At 37.2% G+C, this 27,388-nt stretch overlaps 1 protein-coding gene across 5 annotated transcripts in view; it reads right to left on the minus strand.

Annotated features, from left to right (window-relative positions):
- Positions 1–27,388, minus strand: part of trpm3 (transient receptor potential cation channel, subfamily M, member 3) — a 116,926-nt gene that overhangs the window by 83,344 nt on the left and 6,194 nt on the right. For 2 of the 5 annotated variants that reach the window (XM_059550915.1, XM_059550914.1), the window contains exon 1: positions 5,453–5,702. The exons of the other annotated variants lie outside the window; for them this stretch is intronic. In XM_059550915.1, the coding sequence (XP_059406898.1) occupies positions 5,453–5,587 (135 nt within the window). In that variant the 5' untranslated portion in view covers positions 5,588–5,702. Of the gene's footprint in view, positions 1–5,452; positions 5,703–27,388 lie in introns of those variants that run through there. 5 annotated transcript variants of the gene reach the window in all.

Below are 27,388 nucleotides of genomic sequence, written 5' to 3' on the forward strand. Positions count from 1 at the left end.
TCACAGGGGTAGCCATGAGTTAACATGATACACATTAATTATATATATGTATGCATGCATGCATGTTTCCACACAGTATTTACTCTCTCACACTTTCACTGAAGCATCGAGCATGCCCACATATCTAACTCATCTTAATTTATCGCATAATTGACAGATGTTTTAAACAATACACTACGCCACTGAGGACAATCTAATCCAGTTCAACGCATCCCTTTCTGTCAATTGCTAAATGAATCATGAAATTTGTTATAAAACTTTACATAAACATTTTGTGCAAATTATGCAACAGTCGTTAGACCAAAAAGCACACAAAATATGATCAAATTTCTCTCCTTGCTCTACAGCTCATAGATCACAGTCTCTTTCACCTGCTGAGAACCATACACCTGCAGACACACAGAAATGCTTGATTGGGGAGGAAGTGTTACATCGCTACATAAATTTGCATCTCAATAGACACATAAGCAAACAACTTTACTGTTTGGATAATGTCCAAAATATGCTCAGAGGAAAAAAATCCAGCACAGTGCTGTTATTCGCAAAAACAGCAAATAAGTCCAACCAGTAATAGTTCACGTAAAAATAAATATGTATGCTACATACACTTTTATACAGCATAAACAATATAAACACTACATATTGTATAAAGTGTTGTATTCCAAGTCTTCCGAAGCTATATGATAAACCTCATTGCTGATCTTGCTTGGGTTAAAAATGATGCCACACTGTGACAGGTCTTACATCTTTGACACTGGTTTTTGAATGTGTTGCATAAGAACACATTATGCAAGCTGGAAAATGAAACTGGAAACATTTTCTATTAAATACGCTATATTTCATCTGTTCTTCACATACAGCTATTGTATGGCATCTGAAAAAGTGTTATATAGTTATATGCACTAATACTTATGAAATTGTTTGTGTTACATGAAGAAAATGACAGCATATAGATTGGGCTGCCATGAATGAGAGTAAAATAAATTAATTTAGCTCTACAAAGGAAGACTATTTGTTCATATCCACTTCTATAGACACTTGGGAATACAAACTATGTGAAATTAGTACAACCTGCCAAAGCATCTGATTCATTACCAGTGTTCCCTGATAACCGACGAAGGCATCAGCAAATTAGATTATCTCCAGTGCGATGACAGATACAGCCACATCAGTCACAAACCTTCATTTGCTCTGAGGTATTTTTAATATATATCTGGAAGGTTGGAGGTTTGATATGCTGCTGGACCTTACACGCACACACATATATTCACAATTATAGGATTACATGCACAAATAGTGAAATACCCAACCACCTCCTTGGTGCTCTGTTGACAAACAACACCTCAGCAGAGCTGGACAAACACACAGCTGTTTACTCATCTCTGAGATTATCTCATATGTAGGGCATCATTCTTTCCGACCTGTAATTTTCAACTCCTCTGGTCAGGCACCTACACAGAACACCTACAGCTGAAACTACATCTGCTCTCTAACCCTAATCAGAAACATTTACCTTAAAGTTAACTTATAGGTCAAATATGCTGCACTGGTAAACCATAATCAATCAAAATTTCCGCCCACCATTGTTATGTAACTCAACAATAGAATGTATTATGCAAAACACAAGCACAGCTCATTATCTTATTATTTAAATTTACAAGCAAAGAGACTGTTTACTACAAAATACACTTACAGCTATGAAAACAGCAAATATCCAAATGCGACTTAAACCATAATGAAAAATATGCGACAATTGTCTTTAATTCATACAGTACAATTGGACTGGACATTACATATGCACTTACATAAGTAAGTGGTTGCGTCACACATCAGTATGCGAGTGTTTCCTGCAAAAATGAACACAGGACAAGTTATGTCATGTCTGAACCATGAACATATTACAGTAGGGGTGGAATGATACACAGATTTCATGGTTCGGTAAGTACCTCAGTTCAGGGCTCACAATTCGATACGATTTCGGTACAACAGGAGAAAAAAATGAATTTACTATGCTCAGTTTTTGTTCATTTTGAACAGACAGTAGTATAATTTTTTTTTTAAATTCCACCTAGATGTGAATATTATTGCATTATGTTATATACAGTATATACTGGGCCTACATAAAATCAGCAGTAGCCTACATATACAAGAAATAAATTCCTTAAATATATTTGATTTAGTTTACAGATATACAAGGGAAAAAAAACAATGAGACACGTGGCGTAGCCTATATATGCTGAGTTTCAGCTCATTTTTGTGAAAGACTTCATTGGTTCACAGACAGGAAACTCATATGGCAGTTATTTGTTTTCTTTATTTTAAAAAAGTACAGTTTTGTTTTCATTGTGAGTGTACACAAATAAAAGCAGACCTTTGATGCATTATTAATTAGACAATAAGTGTTTAAAGTTTATTCTGCTGGTATAAGGAAACAAGTGATCGCACACACACACAAAACACATCAGTTCCAGCATTGCTAACTTGACAGCGCAGTTGGTACTTTATCAAAATAAAATACAGAACAGTGAACCAAATATCATCGCGCCCACATCTGTGTCACTGTTGGAACGCGACTGAAACACAAAGCCTATAATTTACATAATAAATAATAGTTTAGCATTCAGATACGTTACATCCATGGTTACATCGCAAATATGGAAATATTATGGAATATTTGGATTTGTGACGAATGAGAGAGGTAGGATACACAAGCTCAAAGGTCAATTTCGCAAAGAGTTGAATGCACAAGCCTTTAAAGTAAACTCTTTGTCAGTCTGTGAGAGCAAATTCAGAATCAGCACATGGTCACTGTCTAGTGGGCTTTGTCTTCAAGTGCGCAACTCATGGCATTTGCAGTTCTTCTGCTGGCGGCCGGTTATTAAACAGCATTGCATTGCTGCAAGCGCCCCCTTCTGGATTGGGGGTGAATTGCCTGTATTTGTTGTAAGGTCTCATGCACCGAACCGAGATGTATAAATGTATCATTCTAGCCCTATATTACAGATATATACTTGCATCAATCAGGAGTAGAAACAAATTCCAAACAGCTCGCAACAGTATAATATTTTCGAACATTCAGACACCACCCGCTATTGTTCTTTTGAATGAAGAGGTTCTTTTTTAATGAATGAATCAGAAAAGATTCATGAAACAACATTGAACTCGCTTGTGAGTTAGCAGGTTGAATCAGACACACTTAGTGAATTGTTTAAAAGCATGTATTTTTTGGCTGTTGAACTGGAAATCTGCAATGTAAGAGTTCAATCACATACTCGTAGTAGGTAATTCTTTTGCATAAGTAAGTTCACAACCATTAAAAATAATGTTTTATAGAACGAATATAATCCATATGTACTATAATTTACATTGTCATGTGACCTACTACCATTCATAAGACAAAATTAAAGATATTATTCACTTCAAGGCATATTCTCAAATGTTGTACTCAATTATTAATGCTATTCTTAAGCTTTTACACATTTGGCTCCCAAATGCTCCCAAAAAGCCTTCCTGATAATGTTCGGGGTTCAGACACACTCTCTCTGTTTAAATCTAGATTAAAAACACATCTCTTTCGCCAAGCAATCGAATAATGTATCTTAAATTGTGAGTGTAGCTGCATCTGATCAAATGCGCATTTTTATTCTTTAGCTTGGGTTAAACTAATTAATTTTACTTTGTTGGATCGTCAGCTATGCTAATGATGTCTCTATTTGTTTCTATGTTTTGCCACGTGCTAGGATTAACACAAGCTCCAGTCTGTACCAGAACACTTGAGAAGAGATGATGCTGACCCTCAGAGAACCCCAGATGATGCTAACCCTGAAACAACATACAGAACTAACAAATATTGCTACAAGTGTGATTGCATCATATAATAATTATTAATTATGTTCATCATCTGGCTGACTACGTCTTGTATTAATTTTCCTACAAATCCTGTCATACGTGCACAAACAGACAGTCACCACTTATAAGCCATTACTAAATATTGTAGAAACATAATTTTCTGTAAAGTTGCTTTGTAACGATTTGTATTGTAAAAAGCGCTATACAAATAAACTTGAATTGAATATTCTTAACAGCTAAAAATGCATTTTTTAAAAATGAGGCCCAATTGTGATGTTTAAACACACTGGAACTTTAGACCGTGTGGGTAAACCTATACAGGAACTCACAGTTTGACTTTTATTTAGAGTGGTGCCATTAAATTCGCACACATTTAGTCCATAAAACCTAAATCATTATAGTCTACCTACTAAAACAACCCTACATCACAGCACAAAGCAGTGACTGTAACTGAAGTAAGAAATTCACTCTGTGAACTAAAGCATTTCAAAACAACCATCTTTATTAGGAGAATCACTACATTTTCAACTGTAAGTCTTTGGCTCTTTAATGTTCCATTTTAGGAGCCAGTGACTCCCTATTCATTTCCTTTGTCGGGAAGCGCGAATAAGATCCAGTTCTCTGCATTTTACAGCCAGTGCGAAAAGCAGCTCACGACACGCTGTAACAGCTCTCTGTAAAACTACACCTCCAGAGCCGAAACACTGAACCAAGAACATAATGATCTACTCATAACACTGTGAGTCATGACCTGGGGAAGATTTCACTCCTGGGAGTGCTAAACGAATGTAAGCACTGTCTGTGACCGATCCACACTGTACTATTACTATAACACAAGCAGAAAATTGATAATAGAACACCACTGACTATAATATAAGAAGAAATTGCATTACAAACTGGGATTCATTACTATACTACCAGCAGAGATCTCTTTGGAGCTTTCCTTCTCGTAAAGCAACTACCATGGTCCCAAGTGTGTGGTAAAGCTTTATTACTACCTATTAGCTCATTAACACCTCTGTGCAAAATATCAAAAACAAACCTAATCTTTTCCTGCATACAATGGCTTCAGAAATAAAAGTTTCTGATTCACGTGGAATGCTGTACTTGTAATTGAAATGATGTACAAGCTTTGTAAGTGATTTCTGGGTAAGCAATAAAGCATTACTCTTGAGAGGCTGACAGCACTTATTGCACAACATGCAATGCAATTTTTTATTTAGATACAAGACCTCGACACTTCAGACTCTGATAATCCACTTCCACATGAGCATAGCACCTGTCATTATCAAATAAGACGAAGAAGTTAGATGCTTCAGCACACTGCAAGAAAAAGCTCTTAAGAAGCACTGAATTTCCGAGCGGATGAAAATGCTTTAGAGGGAATCAATCCCATAGGTCATTGTACTCATATAATGAGGGTTTATGTATCGTTAACCTGAAAATCAGTGCTAAAGGAGAGCTTTCTTCTTATGTCCAGTCTATTTTTCAGATTTTTAGCAACTCATTCAATGTAAGCCAAAACAAATATTTCCTAAACATTTTTCTTTTCAAGACCTCACTGTCTCTTTCCTCCCCTTGTATTTGCCCATCCCAAGGGTACCTTAAGCAGGCGCACAGACGGAAGGAAGGCTGCATGGCACAGTTTCCGTATGGTCCAGTTGAGTGGCCGAGGAGCATCCAGCTGGTTCATCGCTCCTGGCCGGACGTTCCCGCCATCCGGAAAAGGGCCCCACATTGGGGCAGCAATGCGCGAGGGGTCTCGGTCCGAAATCCACTTAACTCATGAAGCATGACCCTCCTCAGCTCCTGCCGCAAAGCCACGCAACCTGTTTCCCCCCCGACACAGAGCTCTTCACCTGCACCCCCTCCCCGCCCTCCCTTCCCTCCCCACAGATCCACTGGATCGGGAAAACACCTTCAGGGTGTCCGGGTCCACTTCCACTGGCCACACAGACCCAACAGTGCCAGAAATGACTGGGAGCATGCGGTCCGAATGAGTGGAGAGGAGCAGAGAGAAGAGAAGAGGAGTGAAGCTGAGTGGAAGAGAGGAGAGTGGGAAACAGTGGCTGCGATGTGGAGCAGCAGAGCGGCACTGTCTTGAAAAACCCGGAGAGAAAGAGAGAGAGAGAGAGAGAGAGAGGGAGAGAGAGGAAAGAAAGAGATGAATGGAAGGAAGCAGCATGAATGATAGCATGCTTTAACAAAGAAATGGTAAAAAAAAAAACATTTGCAAGAGATCATGCTGTAAAATGAGGTTGAAAGTTGCTGTGAAGGCAAAGCACTGGAATTGATGAGGATTATTAGAAAGCAGATGGAAAGGAATGACGAATTGTGTTCTTTTCATTTTAATACCACTTCTTTGTCTTGTTTTAGGTCTTTTGGGTCACAAATGAAAAACTGAGAGGAAAGATTCCCCTGATTCCCTTCAATGTCTTCTATTTGTAATCCTCTGAACTGTTTTCCTCTATTCCCTCTTTTCTCTTCCTATAAAGCCCCCTCCTCCTCCTCCATTCCCGCACACTCCATCCTTTCCAAATATATGACGCATTGACCAACGAAAGGATAATGGAGTAGAGAGAGAGAGAGAGAGAGCAACAAAAAAAAAAATTAATCTTCTGTGTATTGAATTGGACTGCTCCCTTCCATTGGATGGATTTAATAATAAAGAGTTTTTTTTTTATACGGTCTGCCATTGTTTCTGAAAAACATGTTAGGGAAGAAAATCTCCCTGTGTAGAAATGGAGAGAATGCAGTGGAAGAGTTGGCCATCATGCATAATAGTCACTAGGTCAACATCCCTGAGGATCAGATCTTAATAATGAATCTCAACAATCAAGCCCCACTTTCCACAGGCATCACCTGGCCATGCAGATGTGAGAGATGCCACAGAGACCTGGATGGAATACTAAGCAGCACACAGAGTGGAAAGCTCCTCCTCTTCCTGCTTCCTCCTTGGATGCGGGGTTCTCCAGTCACTCAAGGTATCTTGAGATGGCGAGAAGATTATTCAACTGTTCAAGGCAAGGTGTGTATCCATAGCAACCTCCGTTTACCAGTGTCAATGGGAGACTGGGTTTAATGTGCAGGTATGTGGAAAGAGGATTGTCCTCCAATCAGATCTGACAACACGGGAGAGGAGCTCCCAGAGATACAGAGGTTTAGTGAATGGGATTTAAACAAAGAGAGCATGAAGACGTTGGACACATGCTTGCCATATTTATGTGACAGCAATAACCATGTGGAAGGTCATTCTGCTATGCAGTATATTTTCATGTCCCCAACAAATAGGTCTTAATATATTAGACAAAATGTTAAATATGGAAATTAAATGAGTTAGATTTATCATAATGTCACAATTGAGTAAACAATGGGGTGATTTTATTAATATTTATTAAATACAAGTATTAATTTAATAATTATATTATATTATGATAAATAAATTTTGAATCCGATTTTCAAAATATTACAAAAGTAAAAAATTATTCAAGATGCACCTTCCAGAATATGGTTTTTATTTTCATTCTGTCAGGTTCCATCCTGTTTATTGTGTAATAAATCAAGATATAATAAATACAATTTAAATTGAAACAAGTCATTACTCTATTTAATTTCTTTATTAACTAGCATCTTAAATTATTTAAAAAATTGTTTGCAATATTTCATTTGACTTTTCGAATTGTATATGAAATGTGCTATAAATTAACCTACCGTGCCTTAAGTGCTTGAGACATATTTTTCTGTATGTCTGAAATATCCTTTAATAGATATACTTACTTATAACACACACAGGTTTAAAAGGTACTGCACAAAAGTGACCCTGTTCTAATAAAAAAAAAATAGCTATTGGGTTTAAATTTAGACCTAAAATAATTGCTCTCTCTCTTTTTGCCAAACCTTAAACAAAATAGTCACAGCATCTGAAATTTAGGATTAAATTATTGTGCTTGCAGATACTTAAAATACTGGGGAAGAAACGTTGACACATTCATGGATGTGATCAGACAAGCCCCAACAAACTCTTTATAAATTCACGTGCCAAACCCCCAGCCTCTTTCAGACTGGTTATAAGTGAATGTAGCTTAGGGTAAAAGTCAACCACTTAACCAGAAGCATTTATTCTAACTTCAGCATGCATCACACAACATCTGCACAACACCATCAGGATCAGGTCTTCATTATACACACAAACACACAAACAAGCAATTCGCAGCAGCATCTAATTGCTTTTTGACCAACACGAAAGCAATCACACACTGTTTACATGTCACTACCTCATCGCTGTAAAACAGAGGCGAGGAAAATATGTTCCACAATCTGTTTATGTGTGTATGCAAATATATTTGAACGTGCATGTACATGTAAGGCATTGAATATTGTCAGACATACACCCACAAGTATTTGAATCAACATTTAAACTGGAGTTGAGTTTATTCAAATGCCAGTTTCAGGACAGTTCCTGTTATGAGCACTGATTCAGTGTAAAATAATGCTTGACGGCTCAATAAATACTGAAAGATGTACTACTTTTATTTTTAGTCAAAACTGAAGAAAATGCTTGTTAAGATATGTATATATACACCAACATACAAAGTTGAGGAGGAAAAAAAACCCAGCAAAAGCATCCCAATCTTTTTTTCTTTTTACCAGTTGTGCAGTAATCAAAGCCTCTCTGGATAATGGACAGAAAATGTGATGCTTTAAGGATTCTGTCTTTCTCTTTCACTCATCTTCAGTGTAATGGCCATTCCCACAACCCTTAGACATTCATTGAGACAGTCATTGTGCAACGAAATATTGCTCAGAATATATATATGTATATTTTATAAAATTATTTGCACTATTTTAACCAAAACAAAAACATACAGTAAACCAACAAAACAAAAGGATTTACAAAAAGTTTGCAATAATATAAAAATCTCCCTTGAAAACAGACTTTAACAAATAACCAGTGCAACCAAAATGGTTCACTTATCAGGTCGCGATATTGAAGATTTACTACACAACCAATTGGGTCTATATCCAACAGGGTGATGCATTTGTGATGAAATCTGTAAAGAGTACCCTTATCATTATTCAGAAGGGATGATGGAGTGAGAACTGTCTCTTTAATGAGCTCTGGTTGCAAGCAGTATTACTTTGGGAGCATGACAGTCCCAGCCAATTTGAAACAGTCACAGAAGTGAACATTCCTAGCACACTATATCATCCTTTAAGCTGCACAGAACATTGTGCTTTTGCACCCTTGCTGTTTTATTGTCGAAGACATTATATGCAACCCATTTTGCATGATCACTATCTTTATATATCATACTTCATTATATGAAATCACTTAAAGCACATTAAAACAATCACTAATAGAGCTACACTGCATTTGTATCTCTTTTGACCCACCAGAAGGTCTAATTATGTAAAAAGTGTGTGCTTGTTAGAGCCGCAGAGATTGTGCTTATGTGATGGATGCTGTGCGGTTGTGGGCAGTGAAAATCAAACGCTTCTTGGTCATCACGATAATGAGCCATTTGCTTTCTTCAGTTTCAAAAAGCGCTGGTGATTATTTGTGATCTGCGCCGTGTACCGAGGGTATCTGACAGGGTGTTTGTGTGCTCTATTGTCAAGACTCCATTTAGCAAAGGTTGAAGATATTCTTCCTGATGTATTATACAACTTGAGGCTTTTTTGTCCGGTTGTGGAACTCACAGTACCTATTTATATAACGTCGCACTCTGTAAAATGATTACTGATGTTGTCTGGCTTTATAGCAACACTGGCCCATTTACGTGAATAATCATGGAAGAATGTAACCTTAGAGATACGTGCACTGTGCTACTTAATGTCACTTTGAATTATAGTCACTGGTTAAATGTGCAGCAGAATAGTTTTTGTTGCCATTTTGACCCCTGGAATAGAAGACATTATGGGAATGTGCGTCGCTTGTTTCAAAATAATAATTTAGTTACCTTGACATTAACAGTGTTCACTGCCACCAAAGTCTTTTGATCATTAAACTCTCCTTATGTCTGATATTTACACATTTTTTATATATTTCTCCTGTAGTCATGTCATTACTACTATCATTTAAACATCCTCATATTCTCATTCTTAGTCCATGTTCTGATGTCTCCCCTTTCTCCCTACTCATCATTTTTCTAGATGTTAACTTCAGTTGCACACACAGACCAATAAAAATCTGTGTGTGATGCATCTTTTCAAACACTAGATGGCCATCACATAAAACAAATCCATGCACCTGAGCTGAGATGGTGAATACAAGGAAAAATCCTATTGATCTAGCTGTTGCTTAATAATATTTTTTATTTATTATGAAAGGGAACATAGAAAGGGAATGAATATAAAGATTCAGAACAGCATGTATAAAATGCAAAATGTAAGTGCACCTGTAGCTAAGAAAAATGCATTTCACAAATTTCCCCAAATCACTATAAAATATCCTATATTCTAAGCATAATTAGCTTATTTCAAGAGCAAATGCAGTCATTTTACATGCATTTAGAGTAAATCCATAGTGGCATATTATGGAGCTTTGGCTATAAAATATGGTCAAATTAAAAAATAAATCAGTGCATCTGATATCACTTTTTTTTTACATTCAAGAAAATTTGTCAACTAATACTAACTATTATATGATAACTAAAAATAAATAAAATAATCAGAACAGCAAGATTAATTAAAAACTTTCAGAAACCTTAATAACTTAATGCATATGTCTCATGATCAGAGTCTGTATGAAGTCCAAAAGAGATCACATGACCCCAGAACAGCAGTTCGGTTTTTCAAAAGCACCTTTTTCCATTTTAATAGAGGTGGTCGAAGCCACTTATACCTCCACACCATGATCATCAGTTCATACACCTGCAGAATGTTGATGTCATTCACCTCTCTCTTCCCCCATCTCCTTACACCACTCATTGCTATCACTGCTTTTACCCTGAAAGGGTGCTAGCCATCTCTCCGTTTTCAAATAACAATAATTTTCTCCAATAATTCAACTTCTCAATCTGCCCTGAAGAAATCATCAATACTGTACATCACTTGTTTCAGACACCCTTCTGATCATATTAAAGAGGCCTTTACTGACCTCACTGCTAAAAATGAAAGCGAAAAACAGATCAACCGTTTTCCTCATGTTCTTGACAACATGAACGAGCTGTTTTTAATCTGGTCATTTTCAGAATGACCTATTGGACGCCAGTCAAGCTTCTGAAGTGTCCACTTCTTGGGGACTGACCTGCTGTCTGTCACTAACAACCTGTGGCTGATCATCCGTTCTTTTCAAAGACTCATTCAACACTGAAGAAATGGATGTCTTTTCAGTGCGAATTTGAATGGAGTTGGCCACAACACACATGAAGTTGAGTTGTAATGACCAGAAGTGGGCTTTACTGAATTAGAATGAAATACAAAAAAGAATTCTACACAGGGAAATTAAGCAAAACCTGCTAACTAGAATTTCAATTCTGCATCCTGTTTGCTATCTAAATTCAAATTCAGAAACTGAACTGGAATTTAAAAGGCATTCTCATTTAAAGTCTAAATGGTTAACAACCCTGGTTCTCATTCTGCTACATCAGTGGCAGTGAATTACTAGAAATTTGTTGGGCATCACAGTCAGAGCTCCTTGTCATCCCAGCAAGCCCATGGATTCAGCACATATTTACAAGTGATTTTGACCTGGGCCGACCCTCCTGCATGCACAGTTAAAGGGTTAGTTCACCCAGATAGCAAAATTATGTAATTAATAACTTACCCTCATGTTATTTCAAACCGGTAAGGCCTCCGTTTATCTTTGGAACACAGTTTAAGATATTTTAGATTTAGTCCGAGAGCTCTCAGTCCCTCCATTGAAGTTGTGTGTACGGTATACTGTCCATGTCCAGAAAGGTAAGAAAAACATCATCAAAGTAGTCCATGTGACATCAGAGGGTCAGTTAGAATTTTTTGAAGCATCGAAAATACATGTTGGTCCAAAAATAGCAAAAACGACGACTTTTTTCAGCATTGTCTTCTCTTCCGGGTCTGTTGTGTGAGAGAGTTCAAAACAAAGCAGTCTGGATATCCGGTTCGCGAACGAATCATTCAGTTCACCAAATCGAACTGAATAGTTTTAAACGGTTCGCAACTCTAATACGCATTAATCCACAAATGACTTAAGCTGTTAACTTTTTTAATGTGGTTGACACTCCCTCTGAGTTCAAACAAACCAATATCCCGGAGTAATGCATTTACCCAAACAGTACACTGACTGAACTGCTGTGAAGAGAGAACTGAAGATGAACACCGAGCCGAGCCAGATAAGAAGAATCGAGGAGCTGATGATACTGCGCATGTGTGATTCAGCGTGAAGCAGACTGACACACAGAGCGCCTGAACGAACTGATTCTTTTGGTGATTGATTCTGAACTGATTCTGTCCTAGTGTTATGAGCGCGGGTAAACCGGAGGCTTGAATCAAGGGCAATCATCGCAAATGACGCCATTACGTCGAGCGCAAAAGAACCGGTGAACCGTTTTCTTCAACCAGTTTATTGAATCGAACTGTCCGAAAGAACTACTGGTGATCCGAAAACCGATGCAACCGGTTCTTGACTCGTGAACAAGTCAGTCTTTTGTTTGTTATCTGGCTCGGCTCAGTGTTCATCTTCAGTTCTCTCTTCACAGCAGTTCAGTCAGTGTACTGTTTGAGTAAATGAATTACTCCGGGATATTGGTTTGTTTGAACTCAGAGGGAGTGTCAGCCACATTAAAAAAGTTAACAGCTTAAGTCATTTGTGGATTAATGCGTATTAGAGATGCGAACCGTTTAAAACGATTCAGTTCGATTTGGTGAACTGAATGATTTGTTCGCGAACCGGATATCCAGAATGCTTTGTTTTGAACTCTCTCACACAACAGACCCGGAAGAGAAGACAATGCTGAATAAAGTCGTCATTTATGCTATTTTTGGACCAAAATGTATTTTCGATATTTCAAAAAATTCTAACTGACCCTCTGATGTCACATGGACTACTTTGATGATGTTTTTCTTACCTTTCTGTACATGGACAGTATACCGTACACACAACTTCAATGGAGGGACTGAGAGGTCTCGGACTAAATCTAAAATATCTTAAACTGTGTTCCAAAGATAAACGGAGGTCTTACGGGTTTGAATCAACATGAGGGTAAGTTATTAATTACAAAATTTTGCTATCTGGGTGAACTAACCCTTTAAACAGCAGATGATCCAGAATGTGGCTCCTGATCTTCAATCAACCTAAGACGGCCGCTTCACTAGTTGCTGTAGTTGCCTGTGCTAAATTAAAGTAGCTGCCCTGATACTTTTAGACAGAACAGTCATTGCATCTTCAAGCTTCCATCTAAACTCACTGTTGCAAGACAATGCTCCTTCACCTCTGCAGTCTGCAAATCAGAGGCATCACAATGAGGCAGTAAGTCATTTTCTAACAACTTCTGAAGAACAGACTGTACTAGATCTAAAGTTATGCAGATTGTTAGAAATCTTCTGCAGTGCTGTCAATTAATTCTCTCAGACAACGGCAGCAACTCTATCAGGTTTCATTAATATTTTTCCTTAATTTCAACCACATTTATACCACATGATGCAAGGCATACTGGTTTTTTTAGTGGCTCAAAAAGAAATCCACAAATATACATTTCGTATTAAAATTTACAGTACATTATGAACATACTTCACAACATACAAAAAATACTTCTCCATAACTACACAAAATTGAATTTTTTTTGAGGGAAATGTGGAATAAATAAGCATTATTTTAAAGCATCCAATACTTTGCATTTAGAAAAGCCTACATTTCTAGACCTAATCACTAGAGGGACCAAGTATTTTGTGAACACTCCTGTTCCCAGATCAGTTACAGAGGTGATGATGTGTCTGAAATGGCTGTCTGTAAAACAGACTGCTTAAATGCATCAGGAATTTGTTCAAAAAACTTTTAAATCAGGCACGAAAAACATAAGGGAAGTTAGAAATGCAGTGCAAAACATTAAGCATTAATTAAGAGCGTTTGCATAGAAGGCAACGTGTTAAGTACCCTGAACCTCTTTCCAAAGAGCAAAACAAACTCGGCCAGACTGTTCAGAGCCATACGATTTGGATGCAGTTGCCAGTATCATTAAGCACATTTATCAGACATTCAATCTAATGGGAATCATTATTGAATAGATTTTGACCAGCCATTTGCAAATGAAAATAAGCAAGTAATAGGACAAAGACAGCTAGGACTGAAAACAGTATAAAAAAAAGAGACATCAAGCAGAATGTACTTCTGACAAAGAAATATGCAGAGGTTTTTTTAGTTTGCAAATATGAGACACTGAAAGCACGTTCAGTAAGTCACTCTGGATGAGAGTGCGTGCTAAATGGCTTGCATGCTAATGACTGAAATTTACATTTAAGGCAGCAAAAGGCAATTTACAGTGAATAAAATAAAAATGTATCCGATCGTGGGGCAGCTTTATATTATTCTTAATCAGAAAGCAACAAAGTATAATTCACAAAAGATACAGACTCCTATCATGTAACCCAGTTCATTTACAAAACACCAATCCAAAAAAATGATTTGCAATAACAAATAATTATCTTATCGCATCTGTGGCAGGGTTGGCATTTCTGCAGTACAACATGATCCAAGAACATGTCTTAATTGGCAAAACCATGGTGACCATTTCGGTATGGAAGTTATCCCCTAGCCCAGTCAGGTGTGCCGTGAAAAATTATCCAAACTTTACATCCCTATTATATTTTGTTATTATTTTTTTAAATCAGAGGGTTTTGCGAACATTTAACCAATGATAAACTTTAAAAAGAGCTTGTCAGTAAAACTTCGTAATGCCACTGAATCCTCAAGCTGTCAGCGAAACCTCATAACTTCACGCTGCCTCCATTAAGATGAAAAGGTAAATAAATAACTGATGTTTGAATAGTACATCGCTTTCAGTTGTACTTTATTTTACAGTACGTGTACTTACATGTACTTTTATCGTATTTATCTAAGAAAGTTCTGGTAATACAAGGTAACTACATGAGGTAGGGTTAGGGGTAGGTTCAGGGATAGTACCTAGTTATTACATAGTTATTGTTATTACTATAAATAAGAACATACAGTAGTATGTACATGAGGAACAGGACTGTAAAATAAAGTGCTACCGCGTTTTCTTTACTGAAACATATGGGCCCTATTTTAACGTTTTAAGCGAATGGTCTTAAGCGCATGGTGCAATTGTGCTTAGGGCGTGTCCAAATCAACTTTTGCTATTTTAACGATGGGAAAACCGGTCAAGCGCCTAGATCATGGCCTAATAGGTTTGTCCCTATTCTCTTAATGAGTAATGGGTGTGTTTTGGGCATAACGTGCAATAAACCAATCAGTCTCATCTCCCATTCCAGTTGTGTTCTTAGCTCACGCAGTTACTAACGCACTCTTTAAATAACAAAAAAAACTTCTGAGCCATTGACTTTAGACCAGGTTTTAGTTGGTCAATGGCACAGTCTATTTTGAGTTGCCTCAAAATAGCAACACACCATCAACACACCATTCAGACCAGCATGCCCATGAGAGCACAAATGCATTTGCTATTTAAACAACGTGAAGCAGGACATGAAAATGACAACTGCTCAATCACTCTCGGGTCAAAAACCATGTTAACTCCATTTGAGCTTGATTTTCATATAATGTTGATTTGCAAGCATCTGATACAATTCCAACACTGACAATGCAGTGTTTAATAAATTAATTTGACTATTTATGCATTTTAGTGCTTCAGTGTGCCATGGGATTGTTTTATTTACCCCCATGCGCCATTTTGTGAAACGCCGCCTCAGATCTGCAGAAATAATAGATACGTTAATAAGCAGCAAGAAGCTGAGAAGCATTGCAGGTTCAAGCTATTTTCCTCCGCTGCGCCTGTGCCAGATCTGATTTGTGAACAGACAAGTGTGAATTTGAAACCAATTCCCACCTGCCAGTCAGCAAATGACATTGTATTGCCCACTGTGAAATGGTCCTGAAAATTGTTATTCATTTTCATTTTCAGTTCATTAAAATTGCTGCTAACATTACAGTAGATGCTCTTTACTGTCCAAAAATGTATTATCTGTAATAATTGTGAATGCTGCTGTGAATAAAAGCAAATATTTGAATGCAGGAAGGCATATTTAATTGCAGGTGTGACAGGTATTACAAGTGTATGCTTTGTATTGGCATGCTTATTTTGTTCTGGAGGATGTGAGTGTGCATTTGGTATGAATATTTGAGATGAATATTTGAATATTTGAGATGTGCATATAAATGTGTGTGTGTGTCTCTTTACAATACCTCACTGTCACTGGTGCTCTTCTAAGCCTATGATGCTGAGCCTGGCTCTGGAGGCAAGAGGATAATAGTAGCTCTGTGGGGCTGTGGAGGAGTCAGAGGATGGGATGAGTCTCCTACTGGGTATCCTCCCTCTCTCAGGAAGACCTCCACCGGTTGATCTATCCCTGCTCACTGCCCCATCTGGAGCCATCAAACCCATAGGGCCCACTGAGCCACAATCAAAAATCCGGCCTCAGCACATCAGGCAAAACCAGTCACACATCATTAATACACTCACTATGTTTACGGCACTGTGTCATATAATGTGGACTGTAAAGGGGAATCGAGTTTGAAATGAAAAAGCTTTTATCTTTAGGATGTGTTTGGGTGTGTGTGTCTGAAATCTCCAGAGTCATTCTTAGCGTAACGTCAGTAATGGAGGAAAACAAATCTTCCAATACAATATACATGATGCTGTACCTGGCACAAATGCTTTTTTTAAATCTTTTTAATCGCATCTATATGACCTACAAAACAGATGCACACACATTTGTTTCACTGTATCTCACAGATATCCACTGTTTTTATACCAGGTTAATTATACATTTTGATCACCTAATCTACCCCTAAACTCCTCAAAGACACCTGTGCAAAAAAGTATATTTAAATATAAGCATGATTTTGCTGATTTATAAGACTCGCTCACTAGTGTAAGACTAGTCAATGTTCAATGGGTTTCACTAAATAAGTGAGAACATTTCTGAAAAGTGTGGGCATTTTGGAAGTATAATCAAAACCTGTACAAAGTTACTTAATGCAGACAGATTTGTACACGCTCACATAGAATTTCACAATTCATTTCTAGGCAGCACCATGTTAGTGGATCTGGGGTCACTATACCACCAGATTACATTGTTTAATTTCACTTCGACGTTCTATTGCATCATTTAAACGTGTGCACTGTCCTGCCAGTCAAAAACTCATGAACATTAAATAAGTTAAATTTTCTCCATGGTGGCCCCAGTGCTACTTCTCTTTTCTGTAGCCTACCACTCAATATTCTTTTGCTTCCTTACCTATATTTAATTTAAATTCCCTAATTTTTTCCCTATTCTTACTTTACTTTTATTTATATATCCATTTACTTTTCCATTCACTCGGTTTATTTTTCTTTCTTTCCCATCCTTTGTTTTATTTCTTTCCTTCACTTCTTCCCTTTCTTTCATTTCTTTTCTCTGATTTTAGTTTCATATTTTACCTTTGCTTTCCAGCTCCCTGCCTTCATACACTGCATACAAATTTGTTTCGCCTGAGGGAAGGAGTTGTTTTAAACAATAAAAGCAATATTTCACTTTCAAGTATGTAAATTGTACTGCGTACATCTTCAACCAATCTTTCTGGCCCTGAAACCCTGCCCAAAGCGCCATAACTACTCTACAATACACCTGGCCTATTTGAGCACTTTCTTTTTTAATTTTTTAAATAATAACAGAAAATCTGCAGTATTAAGAAATAATGTCCCAGGCTGTTTTATGATAAATTAAATAACTTGTATACAATTTTTAACAAATTTTTGAGAGAGGTCCAAATTCACCCTATGCTATTTAGTACGGCTTAATCAGCAGGCTTGACATTTTGCCATAATTAAAGGGTGCTGGAGACCAGCAATAGTCACACTGCTGGTCGATTCAACACTGGGGGGAAAGAAACAGGAAACTTAAGACTTACTTAAGAAGAAAAATACTCTTTATGTCTGTCAGTACTTTTTTCTGGCATGTAGTCATTAGCTGAATGTGCCTGTAAAGCGAGCAAAATTCTTTCTATGTAACTGTAATCCATTTAATTTCTGTCTCAGCTCAGACGGGATAGCAAGTCTCTGATGACCTGAAAGTGGCAATCTGTCGAGCTAAGGAACGAGATTTTCAGCCTTTAGCAGCCAATTAAAGTCTCAACTAATACCTTTCAAAAGTAGAAAAAAAATACAATTAAAATTTAAATAAACTGTAAGGTTGCAATGCAGTTAGTAAAGAATGTCTCGCTGCTGGAGAACACTCTGATTAGAGTCTCAATAACTCAACAGGTTTGAGTCTCGGTCTGAGGGTAATTTATCACAGACCGTCCAATCAGCATCACACACACAGGTTTTCAGACTATAGCAGTTGCCAGTCAAAGGTGGCATCATTAAAGGCTCCATTATTAAATGGTGATGATGCTTTTAGAGATCAAAACAGCTTTTTATAAAGAGAAAGTGATAAAAAGAGAAATGCGGAATTTAATAATCCCTAGAAGCAATTCAATGGGGTCAAAGACACAACAAAGGACTAAGACAGACAAAGAGGTTAATGAAACAAACGTTGGCAAAAAAAAAAAAAGGACACAACCATTTTGTGAGTCTCATCTGAATTGGCTTTGGAAAGTGTGGATGTGTGAGGAACAAATGACTAGAAGACAAACACTAGCAGGTCTGGACAAGAGCAATTCCCACTCAACTTACAGTATAATGCTAATGAAAGAAGAGAAAAATCATTTAATAAATGTCATGACAGTGCACATTTAATCTCTTTAACACTTTGAGAAAGTTCTGTCATATTAAGTGTCAACTCAATGACATTTAAAGCCCCAGAATATAAATGTTGTGTTTGTTCAGAGCTACAAAAATTTGAGGTAAATATTTTATGTAAATGTTACAGCCCCATAAAAAGAGCATTCACATAAGATGAACTGATTTAGTTATTGCTTTGCTCATCTTAACAGGGAATGCACAGGCGGTTTTATGTGGCCCTGCATTGAGGAATCTCTCCAACTCTTCAGATTTTCACTGCAGGACTAAGTTTTTCTTGTTCTAATCTCCCTCTGCATTAATTTTTTTTGTCAGCCTAATAAGGGCTGTGGTGGGAGATGAAGACCATTAATTGGCCTCTTTGAACGAAGACTTTCTGTCCTGTTGGAGCAGATGAATTGATTAAGATATGTAAAATGACTGGTGCAATTGTTATTTAAATGTGGTTCATTATGAAAATTATGAAAATTGCAGTGCTTCGCAAATGACTTCCTACAAATATGCAGATAGATCTCATTTCTGACAATTATTTGCCATAGTTACAAACCTCAGCCGATGGCAAGTCATTGTAGATCAAAACGCACCCAAACACATTTACTTAGCCATCTATTGGGACATTCAACCTTTGCTGTTTTTATATGAAGCTAGTTATAAATACTATAACTTCACCCTAAAAAAAACTTTCTGCACTTTAACATACACACACACACACACATATATATATATAATATATATATAATATATATATATATACACAAAGCTTTATTTATTTTTTATAAAATTTTTACAAATGAGAACATCTCCAAAGAGATTTTGCCAGATTTACTTCTGAGTACAAATTTGTCCCTGATATATGGTTAAGTAGGTAACAACACAAGTGTACTATTTACTATCAAAACAAGGAATGCATGTACATTAAAATGACAATTAGTAGGGTTCCATCGATTCAATACTCAGTATCAGAATAGTCTCTGCTACTGACATTTCTGCCAGATCGGGTATCGGTCAGATGAGACCAATCCAAATCTGATATTGTTCGTATATTATTCTGTGTTACTGTTAAGCCCCACGAAAGGTAGCACCATAAAGCTTTCTGGCAGGAACACGTCTCTCACGTGTTTCCCATGTGCTTCTCATACGTGCTTGTTTACATCAGAGCGCACACGCATCTTTCAAGCAGCATAGAGCTGTGTTGTGCAGTTTGACCAGTTGATGGGAAAAGTATTCTTAAAATGCATTCCAAATTCTGAATAATCTGTAATGTATAATTATTCACGGTATTTAGAAGTGCCCATGATAACAATATCGTGCATATTCATTACCGTGATATATCGTATTACCGAATACCAGCACATGTCTACTGAGTGCACACATCTAAAGCACATGGACAGAAAGTGGCTGTCACAGCATGTATTAAATGAGTACTAAACTGTGTTCTTACTCACAAACAAGTTTACGTTAAAAACACTCGAGTTACAAAAACAGATGGTTATGGCTGTAGAGGTTTTAGATCTGTGTGGCAGTAATAATATACAGTAAATAAATCCACTGCTCTGTTGTCTCCCCTGAGGCTGGTACTCTAAATAGTGTTCTGTGCTCGTCTGTGTGCAGCCAAAAACAGAATATTTAGCATGTTTTGCCCAAACTTTCGCCATGGCATTAGTGCTGATACACCGTTGTCTCTTGCAAAATCAAAATTACAGCGCCATGGGTGGAAGCTTACAGATTAAGGGGCGGTAATATTATAATGAGATCCCTTTGCCACGTCACCAAGGGAGCGAAATTAGACGCGCTTGTTTTCTCAGAGCTTGCAGAAAAAGTCTTACCCAAACAAAGTTACTGGGTTAACCTATTTCACGTTTCACGTGATTATATCACTTAAAACTTGGAAAAGACAGATTTTCATGATATGTCACCTTTGAGTCAAGTTCTTTCTGCTGCGAAACTGAAATACTTAGCAGTGTACTGCTACTTGAATACTGACATACAAGCTGATGCATTAGCATAATGGCTTGCCTGTCAGGTGCTATTACAGATACGTGTGCGCATCCTCAGCACAAAAAACTTTTAGTTAATGGTCATATCCTTATCTGTAAATGTCACAAATTCATGCAAGCCTTTCCATTTTTGCATAAAGGCCTACCCTGACCGTCTGCATTGAGTTAAAATCATATTGAAAGAGCATCAGCGCGTGAGTTAAACGGACAGAACACAGAGAGGCGAGGGAGACGATATTCAGCACAAAACCATTCATTGTGCTGAAATATCTGTTGTTTAACATTTATATTTAGGGTTAAAAGTCAACATACAGTGCAAGTAATTTATGAGAGTAGGAACTGTAAAGGAACAGCAGCGTGTAATTGTCTGAATATAAATATCAGACTTTTTGTTTTTACAGGATAAAGAAATGACAGTAAGAAGAGACCGACTGTGATGAAAGTGCACGACGCGTGATCCTGCAGACCATTACTGTGATTTTATTTGTGTTTATTATCTTTATTGTTTACATTTTTTAACTAGAGATTTAAAATATATTCACTAGGGCTGTGAATCTTTGGGTAGCGAGTGATTCGATTCGATTCACGATTCATAGGTTTTCGAGTCGATTCAAGAAAGATTTTTGCAAATTTAGAACGATTCAATTCAATTCGATTCACTTTTAAATTCGATTCGATTATAACATTTCGATTCTGAATTCTTTAAGTGCATTCACAGGATTATTTAAATGCTTCCCCTAAATTCTTTAAATGCTTAGTCAGGGGGCAAATAACACCAGCCTTTTTGGTTAGAGAACCATAGGTTAGAAAATAAAAATACCTTTTGTCCATTGTTAATGATGCTATGGCATGATATGGCATACATAAAAGTGTATGTCAAACAAGATTTTTAAAAAAAGTGCTTTAAAAATATTATGTATAACAGCTAACATTTTGTCATACCAGGGGCATAGCAATCATTTCAGAAGTGACAGAAATGTCAAATACAATCATTTTATGTAATTATTATTATTTTTGTTCTGTTTTTTACAAGGAATTCTCTTCTTTTTTATTACTTTTAATTTACTGTAAGAAATCAAATACACTGTTCGACAATACTCAGTCATTTGTAATCATTCATTTTTTCCTAATGGCAATTTTATGATTGTTTTATATAGGCTACTAGATTTAATTAGCTATTATTTACATTTTCTGAACAGAATAAGGTAGAAAATATACTTTATAGTACAATAATAAACCATAATTCTGTACCGTAATAAATTGTCAATTAGCACTGCATCATTCATAAATTTGTTTATTGAATAAATTAATATTGTTGTAATATAGTTTAGCTGCAGATAAAGCCTGGCACGTCTATGAGAGCGAGATCACTTCTCTTTCAGTGTGAAAACTTCTTTATCTCATTTTCACAAAATAAAATGCTATAGTAGCTATTTAACTTTTCCACTCCATCAGCGAATGATGATCCTGAAAGAAAATGCACCAGATGTCTGTTTGCTAAAGCAACAAACGCTACTTTCATGCATCTTATTATCAGATAAACCTTGTGCTCTAATTTCAAGGTCGTTGTTACTGCTGTGGTTATTTCCTCAGTTTCCTTTGCACATTCGGTTCATCAGCATTGTTAAAACACATTTATCATTCGATGGAACTGTGCATATGATTTAGACACTTATATTTCTGCTCTGTCCATGCAATAAATATGCAGCTTTCGACTGCTCAGGTAACGCCGTCGGTAAGATGCAGAGAGCCATTGACAAACTATAGAAAGGTAAAGCTACTTCACTTTAATATTACTGGCCACGAGTCCTAGACGAACTGAGCGCAAGCACAATCCTATGACAGTCTCGGGCGGTAATAGTGGAGCGTGTGAAGGATAGATGCTAGGCACAAACACTGTTCAAGGTCTCCATTAATTGGGTGTAGTAATTTAATGTGTATATATTTTGAAAGCATTGAATCGCTATAGAAATCGCGATTCATTTGATTCTTAGCGTTTTAAATCGATTACTGTCCAAGATCCTGAAAAAAATGTTTCAAGATCGATGCATATGCATCGTCAGGGTTTGTAATCGATGCATCGAGAAAATGAGTGAATCGTTACACCCCTAATATTCACTATATAGCCTACAGTGATTAACTGTTTATGTAAGGTTTTTAACCAATTTTGTAAGGTTTGTGGCACTGCTGCTCTTAACTAACAGAATCGGTAATTACCAAAATTATTTTTTTGCTTTCTGTATTGGTTAGACCTCCAATATGCTTAAGCTTTTTAGTAACAGTAATAAGCTATTTTTAACGCTATAATATAATTATTGCTGTTATCTGTGAAAGAAAGGCAGAAAAAATTGTCAAGTGCTTTATATATTTTTTTTATTATTCAGATACCCAATTAGTCAAAAAGTACATAATGCCAGCAAGCATGTGAGCTGTTATCAAAAGCAAAGGAGGCCATTTTTGTTATTATATTAATAAATACTATTTAGTTGTTTCAGTTTGTTATCTTGTCCAAAAATTACAATAAAATTTTTTTTTTTTGACAGATTCCTAAAATATTTATGTTTTGTCTTATGACAGGTGGTCTAATAAATTAAGCACTGTATGTTTTCATAGCATTCAGGTGGCATTTTTGTTTTAAAGGGATAGTTCACCCAAAAATAAAAATTATGTCATTAATGACTCATCCTCATGTCGTTCCAAACCCGTAAGACCTCCGTTCATCTTCAGAACACAGTTTAAGATATTTTAGATTTAGTCCGAGAGCTTTCTGTCCCTCCATTGAAACTGTGTGTACGGTATACTGTCCATGTCCAGAAAGGTAAGAAAACATCATCAAAGTAGTCCATGTGACATCAGAGGGTCGGTTAGAATTTTTTGAAGCATCTAAAAAACATTTTGGTCCAAAAATAGCAAAAACTATGACTTTATTCAGCATTGTCTTCTCTTCCGTGTCTGTTATGAGCGAGTTCAAAACATTGCAGTTTAGTGATATCCGGTTCGCGAACGAATCACTCGATGTAACTGGATCTTCTTGGACCAGTTCACCAAATCGAACTGAATCGTTTTAAATGGTTCGCGTCTCCAATAAGCATTAATCCACAAATGACTTAAGCTGTTAATTTTTTTTATGTGGCTGACACTCCCTCTGAGTTAAAACAAACCAATATCGTGGTGTAATTCATTTACTCAAACAGTACACTGACTGAACTGCTGTGAAGAGAGAACTGAAGATGAACACAGAGCCGAGCCAGATAACGAACGAAAGATTCAGTTCGATTTGGTGAACTGGTTCAAAAAGATCTGGTTACATGGAGTGATTCGTTCGCGAACCGGATATCACAAACTGCTTTGTTTTGAACTCGCTCACAACAGACACGGAAGAGAAGACAATGCTGAATAAAGTTGTAGTTTTTAGGGGTGGACCGATTGTTATGCGCATCTCATCAGTAAAGCCAGTTCTCTAATCAGCGGTTAATTCCCTCAGGTGCGTGATTTCACATAGAGCCGCTGTTACTACACAGAGTCATTGTTAACCGAGAAGCTGCACAAATCCACGTTCATCATCAGCGTTTATTTGCGCAACTAGTCAGTTAACAACGGCTCTGTGTAGTAACAGCTGCTCTATGTGAAATCACGAACCTGAGGGAATTTACCGCTGATTAGAGAACCGGCTTTACTGACGAGATGCGCATTAACGATCGGACGATCTCGATCTCTGCACCCCTAGTAGTTTTTGCTATTTTTGGACCAAAATGTATTTTCAATGCTTCAAAAAATGACCCTCTGATATCACATGGACTACTTTGAAGATTTTTTTATTACCTTTCTGGACATGGACAGTATACTGTACACACAGTTCTAATGGAGGGACAGAAAGCTCTCGGACTAAATCTAAAATATCTTAAACTGTGTTCCAAAGATAAACGGAGGTCTTACTGGTTTGGAACGACATGAGGGTGAGTCATTAATGACATAATTTTCATTGTTCTGCGAACTAACCCTTTAAGGACATTGGAGAAGAATGTTGAATAGTGTGTTTTTGTCAGTAAAATTAAAATAAAGAAAATAGGGGTTTTAATCCAATTAATCGATTGATCGTAAAAAATTATTGGCCAACAAATCGATTATCAAAATAATCGTTAGTTGCAGCCCTATATTACAATGTATAGTATGAAAAAAAAAAAATCATGTTCAGTTCAGGATCTTTAGGTTAACTTTAAGAAATAGCAGATATAATCAAAATATAAAACATACAGAAAAAGAATAATCAAATATCCAATATATCTACCATAAAATCATGCATATGAATTCAATATCAAATAACAAATTGGGGCAACTGGGCATGGGCCTGGATTTAAGTTTATTGTCATAATTAACCACTAAATAAGAAATAATAAAAACACATTTAACTGATAAAAAACCTCTTAAGTCTTCAAAAATACTTTTGGTAAGCTTTGGTAACACTTTAGAATAGGAAATGATTATTCACTATTAAAAGTGAAAGTGAAAGTGTGACGTGACATTCAGGCAAGTATGGCGACCCAAAACTGAGAATTCATGCTCTCCATTTAACCCATCCAGAGTGCACACACACAGAGTGTGTGACACCCTGTGAACACACACCCGGAGCAGTGGACAGCTATTTATGCTGCGGCACCCGGGGAGCAGTTGGGGGTTCGGTGCCTTGCTCAAGGGCACCTCAGTCGTGGTATTGCTGGCCCGAGATTCAAACCCACAACCCTAGGGTTAGGAGTCAAACTCTCTAACCACTAGGCCACGACTGCCCAAAACTAAAAGTTTTCCCTCAACAAACTCCTAATTTGCTGATTATTAATAGTTTAGTAAGGTAGCTTTTAAGTTTATGTATCTGGTGCATAATGCAATCTAAAATATGGTTATGCAGAATAGGGCATTAATATGTGCTTTATAAGTACTAAAAAAAATCCAATATGCTAGTAATATGCATGCTAATAAGCAAATAGTTAATTGTGAGAATTGGCCCTTAAAATAAAGTGTAACCAAACCTTTTAGCTATTCCCAAATATAAGAGGGTAAGGTAATTTAATAGAGGTAAGCTGACAGAGCTATAAATTAACATTTAATAACAATAAATATCTGTATCTTAGCACATTTTACAGGATGGATCTATTTTCATAGTATGGCACCCCTGATCCCTGAGCTGAGTGCAACCATGCTAACAGAGCAGAGGAGGAAATGCCACACTTGCTTGACATAAATTTTACATTAGTTCCCTGTGCCAAGTGTGTTACCAAGGCAACCTGGCAATTAGCTGCTAATAGGAATAGCCAATAAAAGCAGCACTGTATAAATATAATGGTGTTTATTACAGTCTTACTCCCTTTGACCACTATAAAGGGGTCATCCACACTGAAATTAATAGATGCATCAATCCTAGGCCAATCCAGCCATTCTGAGAAGGGAAATGCTAATGTGGGGAGCTGGTTGAGGCAGGAGTCACATGCTTTGCATTTTTCTGTCATCTCAACAAGAGTAGTGCAATGAAATGGTCTGGGCAAGATGTGTGTGAGCTTGGGGTAAATACTGCCAGGAAAAAATTAATCTGCCACAAGTTGGTTTGTTGGCTGTTACCGATGCACCATCATCTCTTTAAAGACAGTCTGCTGTGCTAGTGTGTTATGGGATAAACGGGTTGTTTTAAGGGTAGAGACTGACTCAAAATAAGCTTTTTACATATATAAACATAATTTACAGATAGATAGATGAGAGAGAGAGAAATGTATGGTAAAAGACTGGTTAACATTTACAGGTCATTCCACCAGCTGGGCACAATCCAGGAAAAGGTCTATTATAGTGATTTTTTGCCTCTTTGGGATGGAATCAGATGGCATCGTTTACTTGCAGAACACAAGCTAATGGAGGGCGCATAAGTTTGAACTAGTGTGTTTAGGTACATTGGTGCAGCACCAGTTGTTGTCTTGTAGGCAAACATCATTACCTTGAATTTAATGTGAGCAGCTACTGGAAGCCAGTGTAAACTAATGAAGAGAGCTTTTTTTGGCTCGTTAAAGACTACTCTCACTGCTGCATTGTGGATCAGTTGCAGAGGCTTGATAGTACATGCAGGAAGGCCCGCCTAGAGAGCATTACAATAGTCCAGTTTACAGAGAGCTTGGACAAGGAGTCGTGCAGCTTGTTCTGATAGCAAGGGTCTAATCTTCCTAATGTACAAATCTGCAGGACCCGGCCATTGTAGCAATATGGTCTGTGAAGCTTAACTGATCATCAATTACAAGTCTGGCTGGCCTGGAAGGGGTAACAGTTGATGAACCCAGCTGTATATAAAAAGTTGTGATGAAGTGCTGGGTTGGCTGATACTGAGCCTTGAGGAACCCCAGCAGCAAGAAGTTGTTAATTTCGAAACCTCACCTCTCCAAGACCCCCTGAAAGACCTACCATGAGAACCATTGGAGTGTGATTCCTGAGATGCCCATCTTTATGAGGGTGGAGAGGAGGATCTGGTGGTTAACTGCGTCAAAAGCAGAAGACAGATCCAGCAAGATTAGTACTAAGGATTTGGAAGCTGCTCTTGCCAGTATCAAGGCTTCAGTAACCGAGAGCAGGGCAGTCTCTGTTAAGTGGCAGCTTTTGAAGCCAGATTGGTTTTTG

This window comes from Carassius carassius, chromosome 5, assembly GCF_963082965.1.
Source record: "Carassius carassius chromosome 5, fCarCar2.1, whole genome shotgun sequence".
NCBI lineage: Eukaryota > Metazoa > Chordata > Actinopteri > Cypriniformes > Cyprinidae > Carassius > Carassius carassius.